Below are 27,558 nucleotides of genomic sequence, written 5' to 3'. Positions count from 1 at the left end.
TGATCAATTATTATTGACATCCCCAGCAGATATTTTGAAGTGAGTAATAATTTTGTCAATTCATGTTTATTTAGAAAATTGCCTTCTTTCTCTGCCGTTTTACACCTTAACGATATACTTACGAGTTGATGTTCGAATTGCCAAACAAGTTTCATTTACTGAGTTACATGCACTTTTTTTTATTGTTTATTTATTTATTTAGATAGTTGGTTTCAAATAATCAACAATTAACTTTTTTGAGCCACAGGGGCCTACTGAATAAATTTACTTTGCCAGGAGAAAACACCTGTCTTGTAGCTGGACTTCAGGGTTCGTGTAGATAAAGACAGAAGCTGACTGGCTGACGACCCTATCAAAATACTAACAGTAATAGCAAATATATTATAAATTATTTTCCTTAAACAAGAATAAAAAGTTAAGATTATGCAGCTGAAAATTATAAACTAAAATTGAATGCTTCTTTTAAGTAATGGAAATTGCACAAGTTGTCTTTAAGAGGCATTAGGCCTCCCCATTTCAAATTTTTCCATCTTTTTGCTATTTATTTTTGCTTCCGAAATATATTCATCCCAATTTTCGGCAGGTCAAGGCATAAATCGTAACTCCCAGGCCTTCTGTACCTTGTCGCAACCACATATTTACTAACAGACTCTAGTCATTAAGTGCCGCGAGGAAATAACTTATTATTTAATATAGGCAACTATAACTTACATGATTATCACACCAGTTCACAAGTGCTGACTTCAACAGGCAGTGAAAGCCAAGTCCTATGCCATGTCAAGGTAAAACAATTTAGCACGAAAGCTTTATTGCATGTGGTATCAAAATATTTGAAATTGCAAGATGGCGAAGCCTAATCCCCCTTAAATGACTGACTACTGGAGTCCTATTGTAAAAAAAATCCCACTTTTTTTTTTATTTTGATGCAAAACAAAATCCAACAGAATTTTTCTTTGGTTTCTATTACGTGACAGAACGATTTAAAAGTATTATATTGGATAATTTTGTTCAATGTTGTGAACCTAATTGGATTATGTTGGTTTAGGTTGTATTTTATCGGATCAGTTAGATTCTAGCGGATCTTTTTTTTTTCCTTATAAATGTGATATTTTGCTATCTGCTACATTTTAGTGGGTGCCATTTCCATTTTTGCAGGGCATGTACACAAGTTTCTTTCCTAATGCTCTTGCAAGTTGGAAATACCACTAAGTAATGACAGGACTTTTCATGAGAACACTAACCAATGAACTTATGAAAAGTAAATCTTTAGAGAATGTTATAACAAATCTTGCAACCCAAATTACTTTAACAAAATTAGGACTGAACAATATCAAAATGCCAAAATAAAAACAAAACACTATCTTGCAATTCCCTACAATAACCGTCAAAAACGTATCATGGATAAATTTGGTTATAACAATATTAAAGGTTGTGAACTCTCATAGCAGTCTGTAAACTTGTTTTCAATGTAAAATGTGTTGGGATAGTTAGAGACTAGTAGCTTATGTAGTTAGAGACTAGTAGCTTATGTTAACATGGCTATGCAAAAAATACAATTTTATCTACATTATCATCATTATTATTATAATAACAAAACATTTATAACAAGAGAGAATTTTCAGTTTTATTTACGAACAGTAAACAACCCAACATAGGCACATTCTCATAAGATGATAATAAATTAGCTTACATCAGCAACATGATTTGATACATCTATGATGTTAACATCACAACTATTGTTCACATTAAAGATTTAAAAAAGATTTTTTTTTAATTTACAGCATATGCATAATTTTTGTGTAAAATCAGTTACGGTGAAAGTGCTGTAAAAATGATACTATGAATAATCAGTAGAGTACAGTGCAATCAATATTCTTGAAAAAAAAAAAAAGTTACAAACTTTTATCTACTGCCCTATTTTAGTGTTCCCAAAATGTTACCAAAAATTTTGTAAAGTCCCATTCAATCTTAATAAATTAAATTATTTTCTTTAACATTGTGCACATAATATATTTGGATATTTTTTCACTAGTTTGTTTTCGACAGAAAGTGAAGGGGGGGAAAAACAGTTTGTAACTTTCTTTGATCAACACTTCCAAAATACATCTGACAAAGATGCATAGTTTCTAATTTTACTTCACATAAATATACACGTACTATATACAATCTGCCTCACTTATAACACGCACAAATCTTACAGGATTTCCAAAATCCATTATTAGGTAACACACACCCAGGCACAATATTATCAGAATAATTCCATCTTGATCTTGGATCTTACCATTTCTGTAACAACCCACCCCCCTCCCCTATCCAAACCAAACCCAAGACAACATGCAAAACGTATTTCTCACTCGCTAATCTCGCTGGTGAATAGAGAATTTTGAGTGGTATAAATCATGTCTGCAGTACAACATTTAAGATTTTAAATTTAGAAATAAGTTAAAATTAACCAGTGATGTAATGTAAAAAACAACAGTAAAGCTTTTATTTGTCACCCTCACACTGGCAATCAGTTACGTACATCCAAACAAAAAAGAAGAAGAAAAAAAGAAAAAGGAACATTGCCAACAAAACACAAGCTGCAGAACACAGCTCCTTATGTAACAGTAACATGATTCATATTTACAAAAAAAAAAAATATATCTATAGCTTGGCTTCTTCCCTGAAACCACGCACCGAGTTGAGTTGTGCGGTTGTTGCTTTGAACCGGCTACCAACACTCCTTCTGTACGGTGCACACAAATCTTTCCCCTGACCCTTCTCCCTCCGACGTCTCGGGAGCCCCTAACCCCACGTCTCAGGTCGCGGGAGGGACGCTACGGAATCGCGCCCACAATGAGGGGGAAGAGAGAGAGAGAGAGAGAGAGAGAGAGAGAGAGAGAGAGAGAGAGAGAGAGAGAGAGATAGAAAATAATTGTCACAAGACGCACGCAAGCACCCATCGCAAGTCCACTTCGCGGTCGTCCTGGCAGTCCGCGGAACAGCCTCACCACTCGGCGTCGCCGTTCGACTTCTGGAAAACGAAATCCTTCCCGTTGAGGTTCATGATGCCGTCTTTCAGGTAGAATTTCCACTTGTTCCTGCTGCGTGTGATCTGCAAACACACATCAACGCGATGCACGTTTACAGAAAGATAATGACAGTGACATAAAGGTCTTTAATCCGGCGTGCTCTGCACTACACATTGTTATTTCATCGGATTATCGAACGTCAAAATAGTTTTAGTAGGAGCACTAAATAAAAAGTTAATAAACAGTACAATGGTACCGTATTTACCTAAATATAATGCTACGATTTTTACCAATCCTTGAAACTAAAAGTGGGGGTAGCATTATAATTGCAAACTTTTTATCTTGCCACTGGGAATAGTTTAGTTGAAAAACCTTTGGATATGTCTTTTAAATGCTTTCTGAACAGCACTGCTTTTGAACTACAGTCATAAATAACAATTTTTTCTTTAACTGCAGTTTGGTGTTACCAAAGAGATCACATAAGTATATCACTCTACTGAAAAAACGGGCACCAGAAAGGGTCTAGCAAATATGAAATAAATTTAAAAATTTGAATAATTTTTAAGTGCTATGTACTTGAATTCCAATTTTCAATAAATCTTTTTCATAAATTCATAATCAAAAATTTTGGGTTGCATTATATTCAGTCACATTATTTTAGAGTAAATACTGTATTTAAAACAAGTTGTAACAAGCTGCTCCAAAAAAAAATGAACTTTGGCCTTCCTAAAACAAAATTGTTGCGGAAATATACCAGTGGCAAGTGGCACGTAGAGAACTAAATGATTACAAAACATCAATTATGGATGTATTGTTCCCTGCGAAAAAATGATGTTCTGATGTGCTGTTTTAAAATAATATTAGTCTTCCAGGCTTTGTGGCTATTATTTACAAGGAATCCCTGTACTATAAAGTAAGATGATTCACAGCAGGTTGCATAGACCTGAGATTAATAGAATAATGAACTTAATGGCTCATTATCTATCTAAATTAAATGCACGCATGCCTTCGGCCTCTGTAGATCCAGGATACGAAACCAGTACGCGGAATCACTGAAGGAAAGTAATAAACTGATGATTACTTACTGCGAGGCATGGTTTTGCAGTCCCTTCGAAAACATTCTTCCCCCTTAAGAAGCGGGGAATGATTCCTTCCAACACACACACCCATATAGGGTACTACGTAGATAAAAAGATGGACACCAACCCCCTACAATCCTATTTTTTAAGAAGCAGAAAAGGTTGATTCACTTATATGCTGTCGACCCAAATTAAAATGAAACACTCTAAAAAGTTTTCTAGTAGTCTTGGAACATGTAAAAATTCAATCACATATGCAATAATAATTTTAAAGGTGGCAGGAGAATAAGAATGCAAAAGTTACTACTAAACTAATAATTATAAGATATGTGATTTTAGCAGGCTAAAAATGTGGACTCGTGATGACAGTGGTTAACTTTCCATGCTGAAGCAAGGCGATTAGGGGAATCTGCAACCAATGACGGGAAGATGAAGTTAACGGCAGCACTACTTTTGATCTGAACCAACCTTGTCGTACTGGCACACCACAACGTTGTCCGTCTCAAACAGATCGGTCGGATCGTCGTCACTGACGTCATCCTCGGAATTCAAAGGTTCCTGCGAAAATATCCGCCACGGGACATTCACAAAGAGGTACGAAGCAAAGCAAAACCTAAGAATAAATATTTGGGGAGGGTTGCTCGAATCCTTACAGGCTTCAAAAGAATCAATGCGATTTGAAAACTACACAAGATATCCCAAGTAGGGTCTGTTTACGAAAAGCATTTAAGAGTTCGCTGAGGGCCGAAAAGTACTTTTGAATACGGATTAAGTTTTTTAACCGTATTTTATGATATACTGAAGTAAAGCATCAAAAAACAAAAATAGAGCTAGCAAATTACTCCTGGAAATTAAAGTTTCATAACTTTAGCACCTTCGCTGCTTATTTAAGGACTTAATCATGATTAGAGACAAGATTTTACGGTTTTATTTTCAGGCCGATTTAGTTTTTAAAACAGGAGATTTGGTGTTATTGTTTTTATTTTGATGAAACCTGTTTATTAAAAAGGATAGCATATTACCGAAAAAAATATGATACTTAAATGCTCCATGATACTAATTGCTACAAAACAAAGCAATTTTGACTGACATATGATGCACTTTTTCAATATGATTTATAATAAGCATGTCCTAGCTTTACAGAAGAACTAAAATTAATCTGTTACATATTTCTATTTGAAAAATGTTGTAAAGTTGTACTGTAGAAATAATTAACTAATAACAGTTGCAAGATAACAAAAACTAATTTTTTTCCAATATTTCTTATTAATTTGCAGTACAAACAACATGCTACATAAATTAATTTGATTAAATTTAATCTTTAAAAGATTAGGTAATTGTCATTAGAGTTAAGTTTGTATTGAAGATGCAGGTTTGTTTAATGATTTAAACTGCATTTTTCTGATGTGTGGTGTATTACCGTATTTTCTCGTATAATCGTCTCACATTTTATTCTAAAATCAAGTTTCAAAAGTAGGGGTGTGACGATTATGCGTAAAAAATTTTTTTTGTTAGGTAAAGTTATTCATAAAAACAAAACCCGTTCATGGAAAGTACGTTTCTTTAAAAAAAGGTGGAGTACACAAGAGCACGCCAAACAATCTATATTAATAATTCTTTAAACAAAAACCATTCTTCAACTTTAAATAGAAAAACCAAAGCTCTAACGCGAACGCAAGCCACTTGTATCTGACGTGAACTAACGTGTCGTAGTACACACTTGCCACGAAAGAATGCGGGCTATCAAATGTAGTTAACTCGGCACCTGACAGAGAGCGCGCGTTGCATCCAATCGGCGAGATATTGATATTCGACTACGTGCACGCGCTCTATACGGGAAGCAACATAACCAAACATGAATGATGCGCTGGCTACATTTTTATAAGCGGTACGCCGCGGCAACGCAGACAATCTGATAAAGGAAATAACGTTTAAAAATGTCTTTATAAGAAAATGTACACATCAAACAACTTCGTATTTCCGTTAATTAAATAAATAAGTGGTAATGACCGAAATTAAATTTTAGATTTTACCTACACCGCGGCGGCGCAGACGATCATATAAAGGAAAAACGATTAAAAAGGTCTTTATAAGAAAATTTACACGTCAAACAACTTCGTATTTTTCCGTTCATTTATTAAGTAAGTGGTAAGGACCAAATAAATATTAGATTTCTACTTTAAAATACATCGTTTTATACGGAAAAGATACCTACACAAAGCACTCGGCATCTACTAGCGGGACCAAAAACAGCATGCGACGTTTACGCGAGAAGTTTTTTTTTTATCCCAATTTCGACAGCCTAAAATATGGTTGCGACGACGATGCGCGTGCGAGCATTTATGCGATAAAACACGGTATTTATGTGACCACGTCCCGTTTCTATACTTTTCAAGGACTTTGGTGACCCGAAGGACAGACACCTTGTATTAAGATAGACGTGTTTCTACGCGGTGGATAGAGGTTGACATGTCGCAAAACAGCTGAGGAACACTAGCGTGTCCCCAGTCCCAACGGGCTGAAGACAGGACGGGGACAGGAAGAAAAAGGGGTTCTGCGAACAAGCGACATACATATACCTCCTCGGCCCCGCCTTCTGCCTCATCCTCGTTCTCCTCCTCATCCTTGTCGTCGTTGTCGTCGTCGTCGTCCAGGTCCTCCTCGTCGTCCTCGTCCTCGTCGTCCTCCTCCGAGGTGTCCCCGGCGCCGTCCAGCTGCCGCACCGCGGCGCCGCCCCGCGCGGCCACGCTCTCCGAGGCCATGGCCCCCTGCAGGGCGGCCGTCACGTGCTGCTGCAGCAGCGAGCTGGCCACCTGCTGGGGCAGGGCCATCGTCGCGGAGATCACCGGGCCCGTCAGCACCGAGTGCAGCGTGTTGCCTGCAACCAGGGGCGAGGCAGGGGTGAGTGTCTCGTCCCCCTCCCGGGACACTGCCCCCCCTGCAGGGCGGCCGTCACGTGCTGCTGCAGCAGCGAGCTGGCCACCTGCTGGGGCAGGGCCATCGTCGCGGAGATCACCGGGCCCGTCAGCACCGAGTGCAGCGTGTTGCCTGCAACCAGGGGCCAGGCAGAGGCAAAAGCCTCACCAACCAGAAAACTTCCAAGCTGCAAAACATCGCAATTACTCAAAGATGTGATTTTTGTCTCTTTATTCCTATGTACTATGAAACATAAAGTTTCCGTCTATTTTTTCTGCCACAATTATATTTTGAGTCGTGTGTGTATGCACCAACGTTTGAACCAAAAGAACATCCATGATTATACGGGGACCCAAAACCACCTACGTACCAACTTTGTCCGTTCATTAAGCTATGCCCAGGGTTAGGATCAAATCCCTAAACCTTGCCACAAGAGCGTCGTTCCTCGGAGATCTCAGCTGCTGAGGACCATCACCCAAGCACACAACAGTTGGCGTCTTTTCACCCAACTAAGAAGTTTCATGTTGAGTGAGATCTCTATCTGATTGATCTGAAATTTTGGGTTATACATTTTCAAGGTACAGCGAAAGGTAGTTAACCGATCACATTTGGAACTACAGGTAATGCAGAGAATGGATTAGCCATTTTTCTGGATCTTGGAACGTCAAGTGTGAAAAAAATCGGACAGTAACGATAAACTCTAGAGCAAATTAATAATGCAGGCAGCACAATAATTCTTACCTAGAGGCGTAGCAGCCAAGTTTAACAGCAGGAATCCACCAAAAAAAAAAAAAAAATCTGAATGCGAGCATCAGTTTACAAAAAGTTCCCAAACACAGAATGCCGTATTAACGCTGCGTGTTAAAACTTAGCAGCACTGTCTGCGTTTCGTGGTTGGCTGGGTTCATTTCAGGCACATGACAGCTGGCAGCACACCAATCACAGCTATCCAGTGCGAGAGCAAACGCGTCCTGAAATGGCATGGCTGAAAAGGGCAATGGCTTCTCTTGCAGATGGTAGAGGTGGGTTGCAGAGTATCAATCGGCTACTTTGAAACTGATACACACCTGTATCAAGTACTGCAAATGTGTAGGTACACTATTCAAGTATCAAGTACTTTAGTATCAGTTTAGAATTCGCCTGGAACAACACCACGGCCAATGTGTGCAGATGACAGTCACAATAATAGGAAATATGGTCTCAACTATCAGGCGGGCATGAGTGTAACAGAGGTAGAGAATTACCGGGCGCGATAAATAATGTATCAGATCTCCTTCCGGTCGCACGGTCTGCGCATGCGGAGCTTTTTTTTTTACTGTTGGAGAGAAATAAGAACAGGGAGGGGAGGTTGGAAGAGAGTGAAAAATACTCCTTTTAACGTCGGAAAGGGGGGGAATGAAGTATGACAAGGAAGGAGGAGGGGTGTGGTGGACATAAAGCTCGTAATTTATCTGATAGCTTTTCTTTGTAGCTCTGCAGATTACGAAAGGTATGGAAAAAAGAACACAGATACCTTTTTTAGACTACGAAGAATGTAGAATGTGAAAACTGATACCTTTTTACGCTGGTAATGACCAAGGTTAGTAGAGAGAGGTTGTCTCGATCCCATAAGAACAATGTAGACAGCCCGACACTCCGCTCTGACGTCATCTGCAGCCCCGCCGTTCCCAGCCGTAATACTGCACCTGCTGACTGACGGCTTTCTCTTATCAGCTCGGTTCGTTTCACATGTCTGATACGCAATACTTATAGTATTTCATTTATGCTTTGTTGATTACTGTTAATTATAATCGTTTTGATATGCTTTTCAAATGACATGCTGTGACTGAAAACAAGGATGAATTATTATTTCAACATATCTTTTCAGTGACAGTAAAAATTTTCAAAATATCAATGATGAATCCATGAATTTTTAAAAATTAATATAATTAACATGTAACTAGTAAAAAAAATGGTTTATTTGTATTTATTTCTCAGCAAGATTATATTTAAAATAATTGCATATCAATTTCTTAGTGTATAATGAAAGTAGCCATAGCTCATTAAAATGTTTTGGGAATGTTTGCAATACAAATAAACTGAAGTTAGATTTAAAAATAAATTTCTAACATGAATAGAGCAGATTTCGTGTAATCGTTCCAACCTTTTTTGCATCATACTCAAGTGTTTTCTTCACTTTTACTTCGTCAAAGAACAACAATGCGTTCGAAGTCTAGCAACGAAGAACGTGCTACATTCAAAAATTCAAACATGTTTACAAGGATACCTTTTCTCATGTCAAATGAAGATGCCCATCCTTGAAGAGTTGAAAGTCCAGGCAATGGGAAGTTAAGTTTCTGTTTTAAAAATAAATAACATTGTTTACTGAAATAACACAAAGTGAAAGCAAGAGCTATTTCTTCATTGGTCCAGTTTACTTTTTTTCTTCAGCTAAGATATAAGTTGATTTGATTTTTTGAAAAAAAAACACTTGAAAGAATATTCCGCATGCGGAACTCTAACGAAGAACGTTTTTTTTTTTTTTTTTATTTACATTTGTTTTTTTTTAGTTTTTTCATGACTTCCAAATTTAAAACTGACTTTCTTTGGCAAGACACAAATTTTATTTAAGAATTTGGATTTCCTTCCTAAGCATTTCAACTGAGTCATTGTTAGAACAAGACTTTGTTTGAATGCTTTAACTGACTACAAGAACATGTTTCTTCCTTACTTGCATTTTCATTTGAATCTACGATTAATTTACATAAATTTTTTTTTTGTTTTCCCTGCATTTAACTTGGTATTCTCGGCGCACACAACTTTCCATTGTTTCTACATTTGGTTTAAGACGTCTTTTTTTTTTAGCGCATGTATTTAACAACTCAGCTTTAAAGTCGCGCTCGTAATAATCATCTGTAAAGTGCTCTGAACATAATGTAAGTTGTTTTAGGATTCCGGCACGGAGGATGTGTAACCTGTAACGAGAATGCTGATACCTTGTTGCTTCCTGGGACCGCTACTGCTGTAGCTGATAAAGAAATATCAGCTACTTGTAACCAGAACATTACTGTATCAGTAACTGGTTGGAACAGATACCGAAAATTGCTGTAACAACCCACCTCTTGCAGACGGTCACCAATTAATTACAAGGGAACAATCACTAGCGCAGTCATACCTTCCTGCTGAAGACAAGATTTAAAGGTTTCGTTTTCATGACGAGTGGATCGTCGTCGCGACACGAGAGGAGGGGGCCACGCCTCGGGGGGTCGCGACGCACCTTGGAGGGCGGACGCCGGGACCTGGATGGTGAGCACCCTCGGCTGGGAGTCCGGCTGGTTCGGCTGGGCCGGCAGCGTGATCTGGATCGGCACCTGCCGGTTCGGGTCCGGCACCATCAGGCTTGGGTGCTGCTGGCTATTGCTGCCTTGCTGCTGCTGCTGCCTCTGCTGCACTGCGTGTTGCTGCGCGGCGTGTTGCTGCTGTTGCTGTGCTACTCGCTGCTGCTGCACCGCGTGTTGCTGTTGCTGCTGCACCGAGTGTTGCTGTTGCTGCTGCTGAAGATGCTGCTGTTGCTGGTACGACAGCACGTTGCCAGAGTTCACTGCGAAACGTCCACGAGCATACGCAAGTCTCAATCCCCCCCTGGCGTCAAACTCGGGATCACCGCATCAAACATTTGGAATCATCGTTCCGTCGACGAAACCTCGATTTTTCTGAACAGGTCCTTGTTGCTTTCCTTTGCCTGTCCACACGTCAGGATGCAGCATAAAACCACTACAATATCTATTGTACGTCTTCTAAACTAAAAATATAAGCACCACCATTAACTACATGTATTCTTAGCAATATGTACCATAGGCGAGTATATTCAAAATATCATCATCGTAAAAAAACTATGTATAAGCAACGCGTGAGAATTGTTTTTTTTAGCTAATTGTGAACATGACATACATTTTTAGAGGTTTATAAGGTTAACTATACTTTAAATTTTTATTTAAATATTATTATTTTTTTAAGTAGGGAGATGTCTCTTGAATGAAATGATACCTTGCGTGGGAAAATATGATCTTTAATTTTGATTTTAAAAAAATCATAAACGAGGACTAGCCCCAAGCTTTTAGCAAAAGGCTGACACTTAAGTCAAATTTTAGTGGCATGATTAGTGAACACAAAGTCCAATTTCCATGGCTTATAACAGTAAAATTAAAGAACATTTAATGAGGATAAAAAATTTGTTTCCATAGACAGACGTCTGGAACAAAATCAAAGTACAAAAGAGTGAATGAAGACCTCCTCAGGTGAAGACAATAAGTGTAACCCAAGCCGTGTGTGGCAATGCAGTCTGAGCATAGGTGCCGTTATCTGCAACTCGAGTTACGCCTTTCATGTGGGAATGGAGAGACGAGATAAGCCAGCAAGACTGACAGCCAGGTCATCTTTACTAGAAAGAAGAAGAAAGGTGTGGCATGCACAAACCTGCCTCCCAGGCAGTTGGCAACACAAGTATTGTCGCTGTAGGCATTCAAGGTCAACAGAACCCCCCCCCCCCCCCCCCGCTTAACACAACGCACTCAAAAAAAAAAAATCCAATTACGAGCAGTTTAATTGGCACTGGATTACTGTGCGTGTCAAACCAAAAATTACCGGAACAAATTGAGTAGAGTGTATTAAGAAGTTTAAACTGTATGTAACATATTACAACAATTTTCCAAACTAAAAAAATCATAAACTGAATGATTTTTGGAACTTGATGAGACACTTTCGTGAGCTGTTTTACATTTGACTTCCCTGTACATTAAAACACTGCCACGGGCCTAACTAGTGCTTGTGCAACTCAGCAGTAAAGTTTTTTTATGTTTTTTAATACTTAAAAAACTTTTGTAATATTTCTTAAGACATTTAAGGTCTATCTTTTATAGAACAGCATTCCCAATATCCATTTTAATCTATTATGTACAAAATCACACCATAAATCAAATGTGCAACCTCCCACTGCTAGTAAAAGAAGTACCAGTATTTTCTTGCAGGAGAAATTAAATGAAATTACACAAGAAACATAAATTTTATTTCAGTGGACAGAAGACTAATCTCGCAGACATACACTAAACTAAAAAGCATACACTAGACTAACGGAAGCCAGAACCCCAACTAATCGACATGCAACAACAACCTAGCGTGGAATGTCGGTGCGTTTCAGAATCCCGTGTTTGTGGCAAACTCTGCGACTGCATGTCAACAACAAACTAGAAGACTGCTTTGACACCAGTTTCTATGCTACAGAGCACAAACCCTTACCTTAATAGCAAAACTAAAATTAAAGACTTAAGGACAATGAGAGAGGAAAAAAAATTTGAGCGAGACCTTTAGTACTTGCCAGTGATATGCAAACATCTAACCTCTGTAATGAGCAAATTCACGTGTTCTCACGTTTTAAATAAAATAAAAAATTGCTGGCTTTTGCAAACATTGTCTGAATCTTCATAGTAAGTCAGTTGTGTCTAATTTATGTTCATAATCAAGGAGTATACACATAAGCAAAATTAAAGCGTAATAAAGCAAACACCTTAAACATAATGTGCTAGTAGCTATCAAAGAAAATATTTGTACTTAAATAAACTGAGATATATATTTAAATATATATATTTTTTTTCACAATAATCTTTCCTGCACATAAATATATACAAGTTTTTTAAATTTGTGTGAAATAAAATTTCATTTTTTTTCTGTGTCTTTCTACATCAAGTAAAACATTTTTGAACGAATTTTGTTCAAAAATGAGTCAAAAATAAAATTAAAATGAACATAAAAATTGTATTTTTTATGCTTTGTCCGCAAGCGTTCTCGCATGACTGGTCAAATTTAATTTGAACTGACGTTAACTTTCTTTTTAACCTTTTGTGCTCAACTTGGTGCTTAAGAACTGTGTGTGTGTGTTAGACTGTTGACATTTCTGCCAATACTGCAGTCACCATGTATTTAGCCAACACTATCAGGGGAATTGCCATCCTTACAATATTAATTGCAATGTCACCGTACATGCTAGTGTATTCTTAAACTTTTAAAGTGGATGAAACCTACATTGCCACACACATTCACACCATTAAAATACACTATTTTTCCCTAAAACATGCACGTACCAGAGAGCAGTGCATAATTAAAAACACCAGGGAAAAAAATGGATATAAAACAAATGGTGGCTTCAATATTTGTTTTGTCAACACATTCTCAATTTTTTTTACATACATCCATCTGCAAGAATTTATTTTTGTAATGCGAAGGTTCTTCAATTATGTAAAAAAAAAACAAAATAGTTTTATAAAATACTTAACACTAAATGAAATACAGTATACACATTCATAACCATCCAAGTAGTACATTCTACAAAACCTAACTAGTATTATTACGTACTTTTAGTATCTACCCATCACCAAGACAATCAACGTAAAATGCCATTTAATGTTATCCCACAACAACTAAAAACCAAATCAGGACATCCAATCTAACCAAAAACTGTAACCATACTAATAGCAATATATCACCAAGGAAAATTTTTTTAATAGTTGAATGTCCACGACAAGAATATGCAAGTTGCATTGTTTAGTAAAACAGTAAACAACCGGAGGTAGTCTTGACGATAGTTGGAAAAAAAAATTCTAAGCATATAAATATAAACACGCCCATCAATGACTCACTAACACTGTAACACTGTATGAATTCTGTTTACATACACTCACAGTGTAATATTTTCAAAGTTCTTTGCTAACCTGTTTCTCCTAGCATTACGTTGAGTCAATGGCGCAAAAATCATATGCATGGGGGCATAGCGTCATATGTTGACGAGACCGATAGTTTCAGCATTTTTCAGTGATAAAGTAGCAAGTCATGGTTTAGTTTGCCATGTTTTGCCTGCGTATATCTTTCTTTGATATAATCCACATTTTTGGCCTCCACTTGCAAATATGAATCTACCAAACCCTGTTGTGTCAATATTCCAGCGCTAATGATAGGGTTGAATTGATGTGAATAGATTTAAATGCACATTTGAATTGTAGCATGCTAATGTTGATGCAAACTCTATCAATTGAGCACCTTCATATGAATTGCACTACCAATATGGTTGCCATTCTGGTGATTATTGAAACTAATCCACAGCAAATAAGATTATTAAATGACCAGAGAAAATTAACAAGCAATGTAGTTTTTCAAGAGGTTCTTTATTAAAAATAATTTTATTTGTAATTTTTTTAAATAACCTTACACACACACACACACACACGTGTGTGTGTGGTGTGTATATCAGAAATAATTTTCATTTGCACAATATTAAAAGAAATTTAATTTTTTAATAAATATTTTGTGTACATACATTAAATAAAAGTGTTTGTTACATTCCTCATTTTCCAACGGACACATTAGACACCTTACAACTAACTAGTTTAACATAAATATTCTACAGAAGCAACCTTAAAGAAGGTAGAAGGACAAGTGAGAGAAGACAGCATATACTGAAGGTTTCAGTGTTTCGCACAAAAAGTTCAATACATGATGTAAACAAGCAGGGAAATAATCGCGGTCCAACATGCACACTTTAGCCCGGAAAATTAATCCAAAGAAACTTAGAGCACGGAGGTGAAATAAAAAAGGGAGGTTCATTAGCAGAAAATGCCCTGCAGACTTCTCACCCACTGCAAAATGGGATTTCCTAGAAGACGAGAAAGAATTACTCTGTAGCAAATTTTTATGATGCATCTTTTCGATGAGCAGGCGTGATGACAAGGTGGGTAACGTTTCAACTCCTTAAAAAAAAATTCACGCGGTTGAATTTGTGCGTGAACAGAGACTGTGGACTCATTCCTGAGATCCCAAGAGAAAATGAGTGAGTGGCACCCCCAGAAGGACACAGCAAGAAGCGTGAGAGAGCGGCAGACAAAGAGAAAGTAGCGACAGCCCACGCCTCCCGAGCCAGAACGTATTGAGGGTCACCTTGAGGGATGATCACCGTGGTGGCACCCCCTTTCTTAGAGTTAGCGCCACCTGGAAGAAAAAAAAAATTTTTTTGCAGACACACGGGAGCACCGACGCATCACGGTTGTGTCGTATCCCCCGCCACCAAAGCACACATCGATCCACGACGCTAACTCCGCGACCACCGGACACTCGACGTGAATACCTGACGCGACAAGCAAGTGCAGACGCACGCTAAGATAAGGTTACAGTCGTTTATTCACAACATGTTGTGAATGTCAGATAAACAAAGGCACGAGCAAGGTTTTACAACAGAACGTAATGCACACAGGCAGTGTGATCTACAAGAACAAAAATAACCAAACAAAGTTAAGTTACCACATGCCCCATCATAACAAACAGATAGTACTAACACATCAACAAAATTATCAATGCCCTGACACTTCCTGATAAACTGGTTTTAACTACGTAGCCCATTTGACGGCTATTGGAAAGTTCAAATAATGTGATTACTGTATAAATTAAATTTGAGGATATCAACTCACGAGCAATCAGCAACTAAATACAGGCCCTCTGATAGCCATTCATGTTGTTAAATTTCGAATTTCCTTTTTAAAAAAATTAACAAAATTACAGCAGTAAGCTCTAAATGCTGTCCCTCATTGCTATATAATATTTCCAAAAGAATTTTGTCTATATGTATGAAATCAAAGCAATACCAGTACATAAGCTAAGATAATGCCATCATGCTATTTTACTTATCTATGACCTATGAGCAACAATATTGGGACACACAAACATACATAGAAGCAGCAACATCAGGGTTCTAATGTTGTTTACAGAACCATAAAAAAGAAATCATTAACGGCCCATCTGCTTTCGCAAGGGAACATGATGTAGCAATCAGTGCACCAGACACAGAACGGTGAACCGTGTTTTAAGTCTCAGCGAGGTAGATAAATTATTCAAATGATTCATGAAACGGGGAATTTAGATTTAATACAATTTCTTGAACATGCAAACAAATAATGAACATAAAATTACATTATGGACATCACAAAGTTCGTTATTTGCTGTGTTTTCTTGTCTACCTGCATTTACTGTTATTGTTGCCGTCGTTAGCCCACAGTGTTCATCTGTGCTGTTATTATTTTTTCATGACTAAATTTCTTCCACTGAATTCATGTGCTGTCTGATATTTAAGTTTGAATGTGTTCGTCTGAGCTGTCATTGATGTGTTGTCCACAATACCTGTTTAGGTTCATTGTTGGATTTATCTGTGACAACTGATTTAAGCTTGTTCTCTGTGGTTTCACATTTTTATTTTTATTTCTTAAATTGCTTTCTTGAATTTTCGCAATGACAAACAGTGCAAAACTGCAATGGAGTATGTCCAAGAAATCGTATTAAACCAGATGTACATACAGCACAAATTTTCGTACATCATTAGGATGTAGCAGAACTCGCCACTGGCTTGTGGGTTTTCTCCAGCGTCTACTGGTTTTTTTATTATTATTATATTTTTTTCATGTACTCACTTGTGCATTCTATTCACTGTTCTGTTGCAGGATCATATTTCTGAGAACGACGCACCTTAAAAAAATCACCAAGTTCGAAGTCTGCCCTAGCTGCACGCCAAAACACAACATGTATGTAAAAAATAGATGTAATGATTGTTTTTCTCCTCTACAGTATGGTACAATTATTAGTTTTACATGTAATTTAATATAAATTCCTACCAAGTTTTACAAATTTATTTTATTGAATGAATTTTATTTCTACAGTTTAAGAATTTTAACAGTAATATGTGAAATTATTTTTTTCAGACATTTTTTTTTAATTTCTGATTGAAAGTATTGTTACGAACGTAGACAGGACCGCGACGCGTACCAGCCGAATGGCAGCCCTGCTCGGCCAATGATGTCACGCGCCGTCCACTGACGTAAGGCATATGTCACGCGTGCCTGTGGCCAGATTACAAGGGTCCTCGCTACCCCCCCCTCCCCCCGGCCATCCACACCCCCTCGCACAATGAGCCTTTCAGTAGCCTGGGAATTATGGAATTATGTGGGTTTCCCGCGAGACCACCACGCGGAGTGGCGCGAATCATCACCCGCCTTTCTGGACTTTTCAGGCTTCAGGTCGGCCCAAGGTTATCGTGACACTTCCACATCCCCCCTCCCCCCAACCCACTCTTTTCCCAGTCGGTTCCAGAAAGTCTGCCAAGAGTACAAAAGCAGCGACGCCGGCCTCCGTGAGAGAAATAAAAAAATGTCTGAAAAATTATTTCATATATAACATTTCTTAAACTGCAGAAATAATAATTCATTCAATAAAATAAATTTGTTAAACTTAGTACGAATTTATATTAAATTACAGCTAACTAATAATTGCACCATACTCTAGAAGAGTAAACAATCATGACATCTATTTTTACTTTTTGTTTTTTAGTGTGCAGCTAGGGCAGACTTTGACTTGGTGATTTTTCAAGGCAAAGAGCAGAGCAGCGGAGATAGTCTCCCCCTCGGGGAGTGATACCGGCGACACCCGTGCGATCAGCGAGAGGTGAAGAGGGCAAGCGGCCCTTGCTGAGCGAACCGGACTTATCGGGAGGCGACACCTGCGAGTGAAGGCCTGGCGAGCCAGTCGGGTGCGACGAGCTATAGTTGGGGACTGTACTGCGGCCTCGGTGTGGGTGAGTGTGCGAAGGAAGCGGACAGAGGCGGACAGAAGAGCGGGCCACTGTCGTGCCGAGCTCCGGTGGGAAGTGTTAATGTTTCAATGACCTGTATATAAGGCTAATTGTTGTAGACAAAGATCTTGAGTGCATTAATTAAATTTATAGTGTAGACATTAGTGATAAATAAAACTGAACCAATTAATTGGGCTATACCTTACGAACCCCCAGTTTTCTCCCCACATTATACTCATAACAGTATTAGTTTAAGCAACTGTTTTCCCAAGTTTTTCATGACATTCCCAAAAAAATTTCCCCCCTGAAACCTATCAATTTTTTTAATCTTTTTTTCAAGTTTTTCCTAGCCACTTAAAAATGTTCCGACTTTTCCAGTCTTCCTCCACCACTTTAAAAACTTGACTTCTATGCATTCTCACAACCTCTTTTTAATCCCAGCTGACTTTCACGGGTTTTTCCCTGATCACTTTGAAATACCCGCACTTTCCAAGGTTTTGCTTGAATCACTTTCAAATTGAAGCTGACTAGATGCACTCGCATACAAGCTTGCTTTCGAGAGTGACAAATTTCCTGATTAATTAAGTGAATATCGTTAACAAAGTGTAAAATAAAGTAAAATATTTTATTATTATTATTATTATTATTGTTATTATTATTATTATTTGTTTGTTTTGTTTTGTGTCCTTTGTCTGTGGTGTCTCTTGTGTATGTGTGTTTTTTTTTTGTATCGTGCACACCCCTGTAATCTCTCCTCAGATTGTTGGTGTGCATGTCACAATTTATAAATGAATAAATAAATTATTATTATTCACCGGCTTCCTCGGGTTTTACCGTATCACTTTCAAACTACACTATTTTTCCCAGGGGTTTCCCCCGACTGTTCCGCGCGGCAGCGCCGGAGGGAACGGGAGGGAACGGGGGGAGTACCTGCTTTGGCGAGGGCGTTCCTGTCCTTGAGCAGGAGCGGGGGCTGGGGGTCCAAGGGCTCCGCGGCCGCCTCCACCGCCTTGGTGTTCATCAGCTTCGTCTCCCAGATCTGCTTCAGCTCCTGCAGCACCTGCTCGTCCACCCCTTCGTCCAGGAAGGAGTCGCGCACGCCCGCGATCACGTCCTCCATCACGCTGTTGTACAGCTTCAGCTGCAACAAGCCACCGCCACTCTCCACAGCTCTCCCTGCCGGCCGACCAACGCCAACGACGAACCAGGGGCGCAACAACTAAATTTCCAAAAGGGGAGTACAATATACGTTTTTATAAAGAATCATCGATCCCCCCCTATTGAAGCGAGGGGTCCCCGGGAAAATTTGTATTTCAAGGTGGAAAATGGAGCTATTTAAGCAGTTTTATTGTCTAAAAATTGATTTCACAGCACTTTCTTTGCCCCCGTTTGCCCCCACTTTAAGGTTTCAGAGGGGGGGGGGGGGGCAAAATAACCTCCCCCCCCACCACCCCTTGTTGTTGCGCCCCTGCGATGAACAAATGGGACACGGCTTTTGTACTACAGGAACAAGGTGACCTGTGCATGACGCCGAGGCTGTCGAGAAAAAACCAACGGTCAGGGGCAAAAAATTTAGTTGGGCCCCATTTTTTTTTAAATATAATTTACAACTTTCCAAAACCCCACGGTTAAAAGCAAATGTCACTGCGGCCATAACTGTAGGTCCTCGGCCGGATCACGGGCTGTCTGGGTGTTCCGAGAAGTCCCAGAGATGCGAGAGGTCTGGATATGCGCCTTATCGCCTGCCGGGGAGAGAGGGGGCAGGCCGGCAGGGAGGGGGCAGGCCGGCAAGGAGGCTATTGGTTGCTGAATGGGCTAGGGACTGGGTGGTGTCGATGCTGGGACGGCGGCCTCGGCCTCTTGACACAGCTCTTCACCGGCGCCTCCAGACTGCGATGAAATGGCGTATCCGTTTTCCCGCCACTCGGGGCCATGCCATTTCCCGTCGGACTCCGCCCCTTCGAGGGAGCAGGATAGATTAATGAATCAACATCCACGCCATTTAACACGGCCAAGAACGTGTAGCTGTGACGCCTAGCTACGACGGAATGCCAAAAGTGTGAGGTACCCACAGGCTAACTGTAATGTCCCCGACGTTTTCTCGTGAGCGAAAGACCTGGGTTCTGTCCTGTTGAGGACTCGAACCCAGAATGCCTTTGGTCCAGCCTTTGTTCTGGCAGAGAGAGCGCCGGAGTGGTCTGGGGTTTTAACAGTTCGGTATTTGTTTCTCTCGTTTCACGAATTGTATTCAAGACATTTCCAACTCAAAATGGAAGGGAAGTCAATGGGTGAGGGGTGGTGAGGGTTAGGGAGTAAAGGGGGCATTTTTGGAATTCCACCATATAATGGAGAGAGATTCTTATGATTTCTCACAGATGGCACAATGAACCTATTTTGTAATTTGTTTCTTTAAAAGTGATCAAATTCCAACAACCAATTAATAAATTTTTCAGATAATTTTTTTAGATATTTTCTTTCTGCTTTATTTTTGCCTTCCTTACCTCCCCTTTTCCCTTTTGTTGTGTTGATCATTTACTTTCACACAGTAAGATGCGATTAGGTAACAAAAATAAGTCAAGTAAGTACTCAAAAACTACAAATCATGGTTACAGATGCTAGTAGAAACATTTTCTGAAAAATTAACATTTATTTCCAGAAACTTTTCCTAGTTTCCATTACCAACATAGATTCACATAATTGAAGATAAGTCAATATTGAATACAAGGTGATATATGTTTAAAATAATTTTTTTGTAGACTGGTATGTACTGTTTAAACAACCATTTTTTTTTGTTTCTATCAGTTGGTAGAAGGTAGCATGGATCCTACACAACTCTCAAATGTTAAGTTAGCCATAATGTTGTAAAGAAAGACTAGCCTAAATGTATGTTTTATTTGGTTGTTTATACAAAAAAGGTGATTAAAATTGGAGCATTTCTGTAAAATTATAGGTAACTTGGAAAAATTTTTCATAAATATTTTTTTCCTAAAACTAACATCTCTGATCGAGTCCAAACATTAAAACAAATAAATTTCCTAGTTTTCACGGCTGGGTAATGCATACAACCGATCTTCTATTGTCACATTTAAAAAATATTTCTCTGTAACGTAAGGTATGAGATCTACTTGAAAATTATGCTAGATATCTTATTTATTAGTTTGTTTTAAGTATAATTATGGTAGAGCAATGATAATACAACAAACTCAAAAAAAAACATTATTTATTCTAATTTTGTTACTTTCTTAAAAAGATACACACCAACACTGATAAAAAAAATGAATTTCAAATTAATTAATCATTCATTCATTTATATTTATTTATTTATCATCTAACTATTATGAATTAACGTGCTAAAAAAAAGGGCCAAAAAACTATAATTTTTAACACATGAAGTATACTAAAAGATGGTAAAAGTTACTGTGGCCATAATTGTAAACGTGATCTGTGCGTACCGCATTACTTGTATGGGTTCCTATGAACTAACAGACTTAGTCCTATCATGGCAAACTCTTCCCCCACGCTTTCAAAGTCCCTCATTAAATCTAAAGCCTAACTAGCATGATGAAATTTTTATCACAACAGTTCCCATTAAAAAAGGTAGATGTAGTTACAGCTGAAATTAACTTTTTTTACATGTGCTTAAAAAAAATGGTACGAAAGTAAACTGTTTTTTAAAAGCTTTTGAACATAGCATAATGTTGTAACCAATTTTTTCTTTAAATTAACATTTAAAAATATTGGTTGTGATTAAGAATTTGCAACTTGTTTGCGACAGAAAAGTCATTTTTTTTCAAAGGTATTACAAGCAGCAAGCTAATTATGACAAAAAGTGTTTCCTAGTTTATTTTTAATAGTTTTTTTTACAAAAATAAATTAATTGCTGTATCCAACTGTAACCAGATTACTATGAACTATCTCTAGTGTTGCTTGACATTTCTAAGTACCATCACGAGAGAGAGAGAGAGAGAGAGAGAAAACTATCATATAGTTTATAGTATGAGAACATCAAGACTGTACCTATAATGTGTCACCATGTCAAAGAGGCTAAAAATTTGAAAATATGAAATTCCCTAATTCTAAATATTTTCCTTTACAAAACATTTGCCCTTCCTATTAATAGTAACGAAAAGCAACCCTAAACAGATATTGTGTTAACGTATTTACCATACCGTACTCAATGTGTCCCCTGAATAATTAGACCAGGGGCATAGGAACCGGAGGGGGGGGACAGGGGGGACGTGTCCCCCTGAACTTTTTGGGTGGAGGGGACTGTCCCCCCCCCCCCCAACTTTCTAGACCGTGATATTTTTATTTTATAATATTATTCTGCCCAACTTTATTTGTAATTTCTTCACTCATCAAATTTTATCTTAAGGAAACTATAATAATTTTAACATCGATGTATCCAATGGTTAGATACAAAAACTACTTAAAAAGCGCTATTTTGCACTTTTAAAATCAAAATTTTCCGGTGGAGGACCCCCGGACCCCCCGTCTTAGTAAGACCCCCCCCAACTTTATGAACACAGCTACGCCAATGCATTAGACAATATATTCGTCAGATTCGTCCCTATTAACATTGGCGTCTTTCCAAAAAAATTTGAAACCCAGACTTTGTCATGCCTCGTGTTACTCATTCGTCCTTCACAGACGTCTCCTCAACGGAGCCACCGAATGCAAATTAAATTTTTTGAACAAAGGCGCACACGCTCTCGTACACACAAATGTGTACGATTGCAGCTCGGCCAATGAGAAAATTGAAAGAACCGTAAGTTTAGGTACTTGCGACACCGATACAATAATATGAAACCATAAAACAATCATCACTGATAAGCGGGTCCGCAAATAATTTTGATTTTAAAGATTGAAGTTACAAGATTTATTATTATTAATTTACGAACTGCTCATAACTAAATATAAATAAATATAACAAGCAATATTTTCCGTCAAATATGAATCTCGTACAGAACTGAGAAATAGGAATTAGAGTAAAGATTACGTTTCAAAGTAGGGACGTCTTCAGCAATTGAAAATGTCTGACGAGTGTGATGTGTCACCAGACAATTCGTTTGGAAATCAACTGTGTTGTCTCTTTTTCCCTTAAATATACCGCGGCCTACAGTTATCATAGTTAATACGTACCACAGCAGTTTGACTCTGTGCCATTGTTGAAACACAATTAACACGCCCTATTCCTATTCTTTACAACCGACGGGCTTCATGGAAGCCAACGGGGCGGGTTTCTGAGCTCTTTTATACTTCTTCTCGCCTTCCCATTCCACTATATGCACGGAAGAAGCAAAGCTACACAAACTAGACACCAGGTGTTTAATAAATGAACTAATACAAACGGTAAGCTCCAGACCGAAAACGTATAAACAAAAAAATCCACATTCTGAAACTTTCTATGCCTACATTACTAATATTGGTAAGAACAGCTGTGTCATATAATACAAGAAAATATTTTAAGCTATTGAAACTTATTTAACTGTAGAAAAACTAGAGACCAAAAATTAAACAATTATTTTAAAATTGATCATACAAGAAACATGAAATATTATAAACTAAGGTTATAGATTTTTTTAAATTGTTTTAACAATTTAATTGTAACACCAGAATTTTTTTTTGATTTGATGTATAAAATAAAGTGTTTTATTTTATTCTAAATTAAGGACACTTATGTTTCCGATAAATTTCCTACATACAACATTCTTATTGAAACATTGCAATGTTACTTAAGCATTAAATTCAGGTGTACAAAAAATGCATGCGGTATGGATTTTCTAGATGTTAAGTCATCACTGCTGGGTAAATAACAAGTAGTTTTAGTTGACGCAGACCAGTCTCCAGCAGAGTACAGAGATGTGATGGCGTCGTCGTTGTTCAATGTTATTGCTCGACACCAGCACTATCAGTAAGCAAACCATTTCATAGAGAGGTAAGTCATGGCCATTTGGCAAACATGGCTTACCGAAAGATGTCACCCATGCTGGACAATGGTGCTATGCAGCCTAGCCTGAACCCTCACTTATCCATGTGTTGTAGGCCGTGAGTACACTCATAGTTAGGCTAGACACTCTGTGTGCACTCACTGGGACAGGATAACGATTAAGGGTAAACAGTACTTAAACATCCAGTAAAAGTCACATCCGGCTTTAGTGCAGTGCCCACATGCACTCACATACATCTGCACAGTCCTGAATAAAAACTGTAATTTGTATATTTACGATAGCACTTCCTCCTGATCCAAAATGTTGAAGTCAGGACGCGACCATGCCGGTGATTTACCTAAAAGAATAGGTGGTTTTGTAGAACACCGCGTACAAACAGACAGTGCTTTCATACCCCCTCCATGGTAGTGCTAAACGTTTAACACAACCTTGTTGGAAGTCGCATTAGAAGTATAACTTCAAAAATTACTCATAAAAAAAGATGTAATGATAATACTCGACCCCTTCTTTACAAAATCCTGATTATGGTCTTCACACTCCACATCTCTGACCTCACTCCCCCTCCCGGTACCTACCTCGTTCAGTATGCTGACGATACCTGCCTCATCGCCTCCTCCGTCTCAGAGCAGTTGCTTAGGGACCGCCTCAGCCGAGGACTCACCTCCCTCAACACCCAATTCCTTGCACACGGCATCGGACTAAACCACACTAAAACCCAAGCTATCCTCTTCTCCCGTTACCACCCCCACCACGATCACCCCCCTAGAATCAACCAGCACACCATACCTTGGTCACCCACTATCCGCTACCTGGGCGTCACATTAGACGCACCCTTCACCTTCCTTCCCCATCTCAATAACATCCGCGCCAAAACCAGAGCAGTCATGGGGCAACTAGTCCCAGTCCTCCGTCCCTCCTCAGGCACTTCCCTCCAAAACCGAATCACCATTTACCGAACACACATCATCTCCAACCTCACGTACATTTGCCCCACCTGGTCTCATTCATCCCTCTACAACCTCAGACCCATCACAAGAACATTCTTCCTTGGCACAAGGCTAATCCTAGGACTCCCCTGCGCCACCTCCCGACAAGAACTCCTACAACAAACCCAACTCCCCCACATCCATGACATCATCTCCAAAACCACCACCAAATTCATCAAAAAATGCTCCACCAGCCTCAACCCCCTCATCAGATAGATCACCGACCCTCCCCCCAACTCACCTCACCCCAGAAGACCGCTCTTCACGACGGAACATCTCCAGGAGGAGGACTCCGCTGATAAGGACATCGACCCAGCGGGAGGGGCCGGCGGCTAACCCTGGGGACCCGTACTCCTACGAGAAGGCACTGCGGAACCAAAGACGCCACGGTACTCCACCACCCTCTACCTAACCACCCCACCGAAAGAAGATCCCGACACCGACCGCAAGAACCGGGCCCGAGCCAACGGACCCGGCCACACCATCACTTCACCAACACCATCACCATAAAATGTAAATAAAACACTCACCTCACACAAATCACCTGTCCCCAAGGACTTTAATGTTGGAAGGGGCAATAAAGGTATGTATGTATCTATTATTATTGTAATTCTCATTTGATGTAAATGTATCAAGTTTTTCCCTCCATGTGATTACCCTTGTACACTCTTTTTAAAATAAAGAGTCATTTTTTGGCGGGGCGGACCCCCTGGGGGGGTCCCCCATTTTAAAAAAAAACAAAACTTACTGCTCTCCTCTCCCTTCTCTCTCTCTCTCTCTCTCTCTCTCTCTCCCCTCTTCCTCCGGAGCGGCCTTCGGGATTATGCTCTGGAATCCTTCCTCCCCTGGAGCGGCCTTCGGGATTACGCTCTAGACTCCCTCCCCCCCTTGGAGCGGCCCTTCGGGGATATCGCTCTAGGCTCCTGTTACCATCCCCCCTCTACCCCTGGCCTAGCAAAAGGGCAGGTTAGTGCCAATATCTGTGAGTCAAGGAACAGCTGCTAGCCTACCAATGGGCCTTTCGCCCCAGCTCACGCCACTCCATCACCCGACGCTGTTGCCGGGACACGTCAACTGATTCCATGAAATATTTTAAATAGTGACACATTATTGAATCTCTTGCCGTACAAGCAGCAATCGACACATCGACCGTGGCAATCGTTCCACTCTTTACATTCGTCGCACCATATGCCGAGTGTATGTTCCGGTTACACACTACGCGCGCACAGCATTGAAGGAAAGGCAATGGGCTGTGCGAGCCTTGTGAGCCCAGACAGTTGTCGTCAATACAATGCTGTATGTCTTGCTGTTTAAAGTTTTAAATTAACATTTTTAAAACACATCTTTGGCGGCGGTTTGCCCTGTCATCACAAGATGCGCTCCAACAGCATTGGATGGTACTTGGACTCGGACTTTGCTTTCTGCATAGGGCAGTACCACATCATAGTTTGTGGAAGTAAACCTTAACCAGTTGACACCACTTCCGCTGTCTGTTTAAGTTTTTTGAGTAATTATTAAGTTGAAAATGATCTCAGGGGGCAAAAACGGGGATTCGGCCTCGTGGCTGCAGGCAGGAGCGCGTCGCAGTTTGAAAACTACCCGGGCTGTTCAGGCCACCCAGGAAGCCTTTTAAATAAATGGTAAACTGATTGACACGACACTGCACTTTATTAAAAACCGTTACACACGCTTGTCCAAGGACTGGCCGCATCTGTTGTCTGACCGTCGCTGCACGCGAGTGTCTAAACGTAGACGATGCGCGCGACCAGGATAGATGGCAAAACAGTATGTGCGGACTTATACTGTGGCTGTTATCGACGTGAACGATGCGGCAAATAATCGCGGAGCTACTATGCTGCAACGGCTTATGCAGTCAATGACGTTAACATGTAAAACAGCACCTACAATTGAATGCTCTAAAGATATTTGCAATTTAACCTGTTACAAAACATTAATGTCCCGAAATGTACGTAGTCCCGGTTAGATGAGAACATAAAAGTCACAGTCACAGTCACTTATTACAGCTTGAAACAATTATTACATGGTTAGATTGTAAGTTAGATGTGACATCGTACGGCCGAAGGCCACCCCAAAGCCCGACCTGCACCCGCCAGTACTCGGCTCCGCTAACGGAAAGCACCCCTAGCCATGGCCCACCTGAGTCAAGTGAGCGGACCGCAGCCCAAGGTAGAGAATAGCGAACCATTTTAATTACGCATGCAACGCACTCCCCGTGCCTACAAAATTCCCCACACAATAATAAAGTAATCAAAAACAAACAAAAGCCCTTAATTAATAAAGTGCGACGTAGGAGTGCCCGGGTCACTCACGTGTAGTTTTCTACTAAAACAGCTGTGAGTGCAACCCTTGCGGCCTTCAGCCTAAATTCAGTAGTGAAACGTGTGACGTAATGCAAACTGCCCCAAATTAGCATTATCATTCGCCACTGGAGTAGTTATCAAGAAACAGACAGTCTCCAGCTTGACTCTAATATTCAAACTTATTTTAGACAAACTTATTAAATGTCAATTCTAAAACATATATAGATATTAAATTAATCATTATGTTTTATTATGTGAATTTAGAGCCACTTAAATTTAGTTAATTATATAGATTTTTACGAATAACGGAACTTTAGAAACTCTGGTGCGACAGGGAGCTCACCCCTCCCCTCGCGCCAGGGCTGCACGCCAGTACAGCGCGACTCGCGGACCGGGACGGACGCACGTCCCACGGGGAGCCAGCATCTCTTTGTTTCACCGAACGTCCATCTGGTAATTATAGTCACAACCAAAACCTTTTTTTTAATACTCCCTGTGTGCGCCCGGTCCTTTTCCGGTGTAAGGCCTAACCCAGCCGTGTCAATTTAACACGCCCCACACAAAGCATTACGTGGGGCCGTGTAGTATACGGTACAGGCCGTCTCCCGCGCACCCCAGAACTTTATTTAATCGCCCAGTGCACAGGCACAGGCTA

At 39.6% G+C, this 27,558-nt stretch overlaps 1 protein-coding gene across 1 annotated transcript; it reads right to left on the bottom strand.

Annotated features, from left to right (window-relative positions):
- Nucleotides 1–1,598: 1,598 nt before the first annotated feature.
- LOC134539103 (transcription initiation factor IIA subunit 1) lies at nucleotides 1,599–22,936 on the bottom strand. The gene is made up of 8 exons (XM_063380833.1): nucleotides 22,788–22,936; nucleotides 18,576–18,786; nucleotides 14,972–15,022; nucleotides 10,266–10,589; nucleotides 7,024–7,141; nucleotides 6,673–6,898; nucleotides 4,562–4,651; nucleotides 1,599–3,097 (listed from the first exon to the last, which is right to left on the bottom strand). The coding sequence occupies exons 1-8, from the start codon at nucleotides 22,809–22,811 to the stop codon at nucleotides 2,990–2,992; spliced, it is 1,152 nt and encodes a 383-aa protein (XP_063236903.1). The 5' UTR covers nucleotides 22,812–22,936; the 3' UTR covers nucleotides 1,599–2,989.
- Nucleotides 22,937–27,558: the final 4,622 nt, after the last annotated feature.

Source organism: Bacillus rossius, chromosome 14 (assembly GCF_032445375.1).
Source record: "Bacillus rossius redtenbacheri isolate Brsri chromosome 14, Brsri_v3, whole genome shotgun sequence".
In the NCBI taxonomy this organism is placed as follows: Eukaryota; Metazoa; Arthropoda; class Insecta; order Phasmatodea; family Bacillidae; genus Bacillus; species Bacillus rossius.
This window is presented reverse-complemented; position numbering and strand designations above follow the sequence as displayed.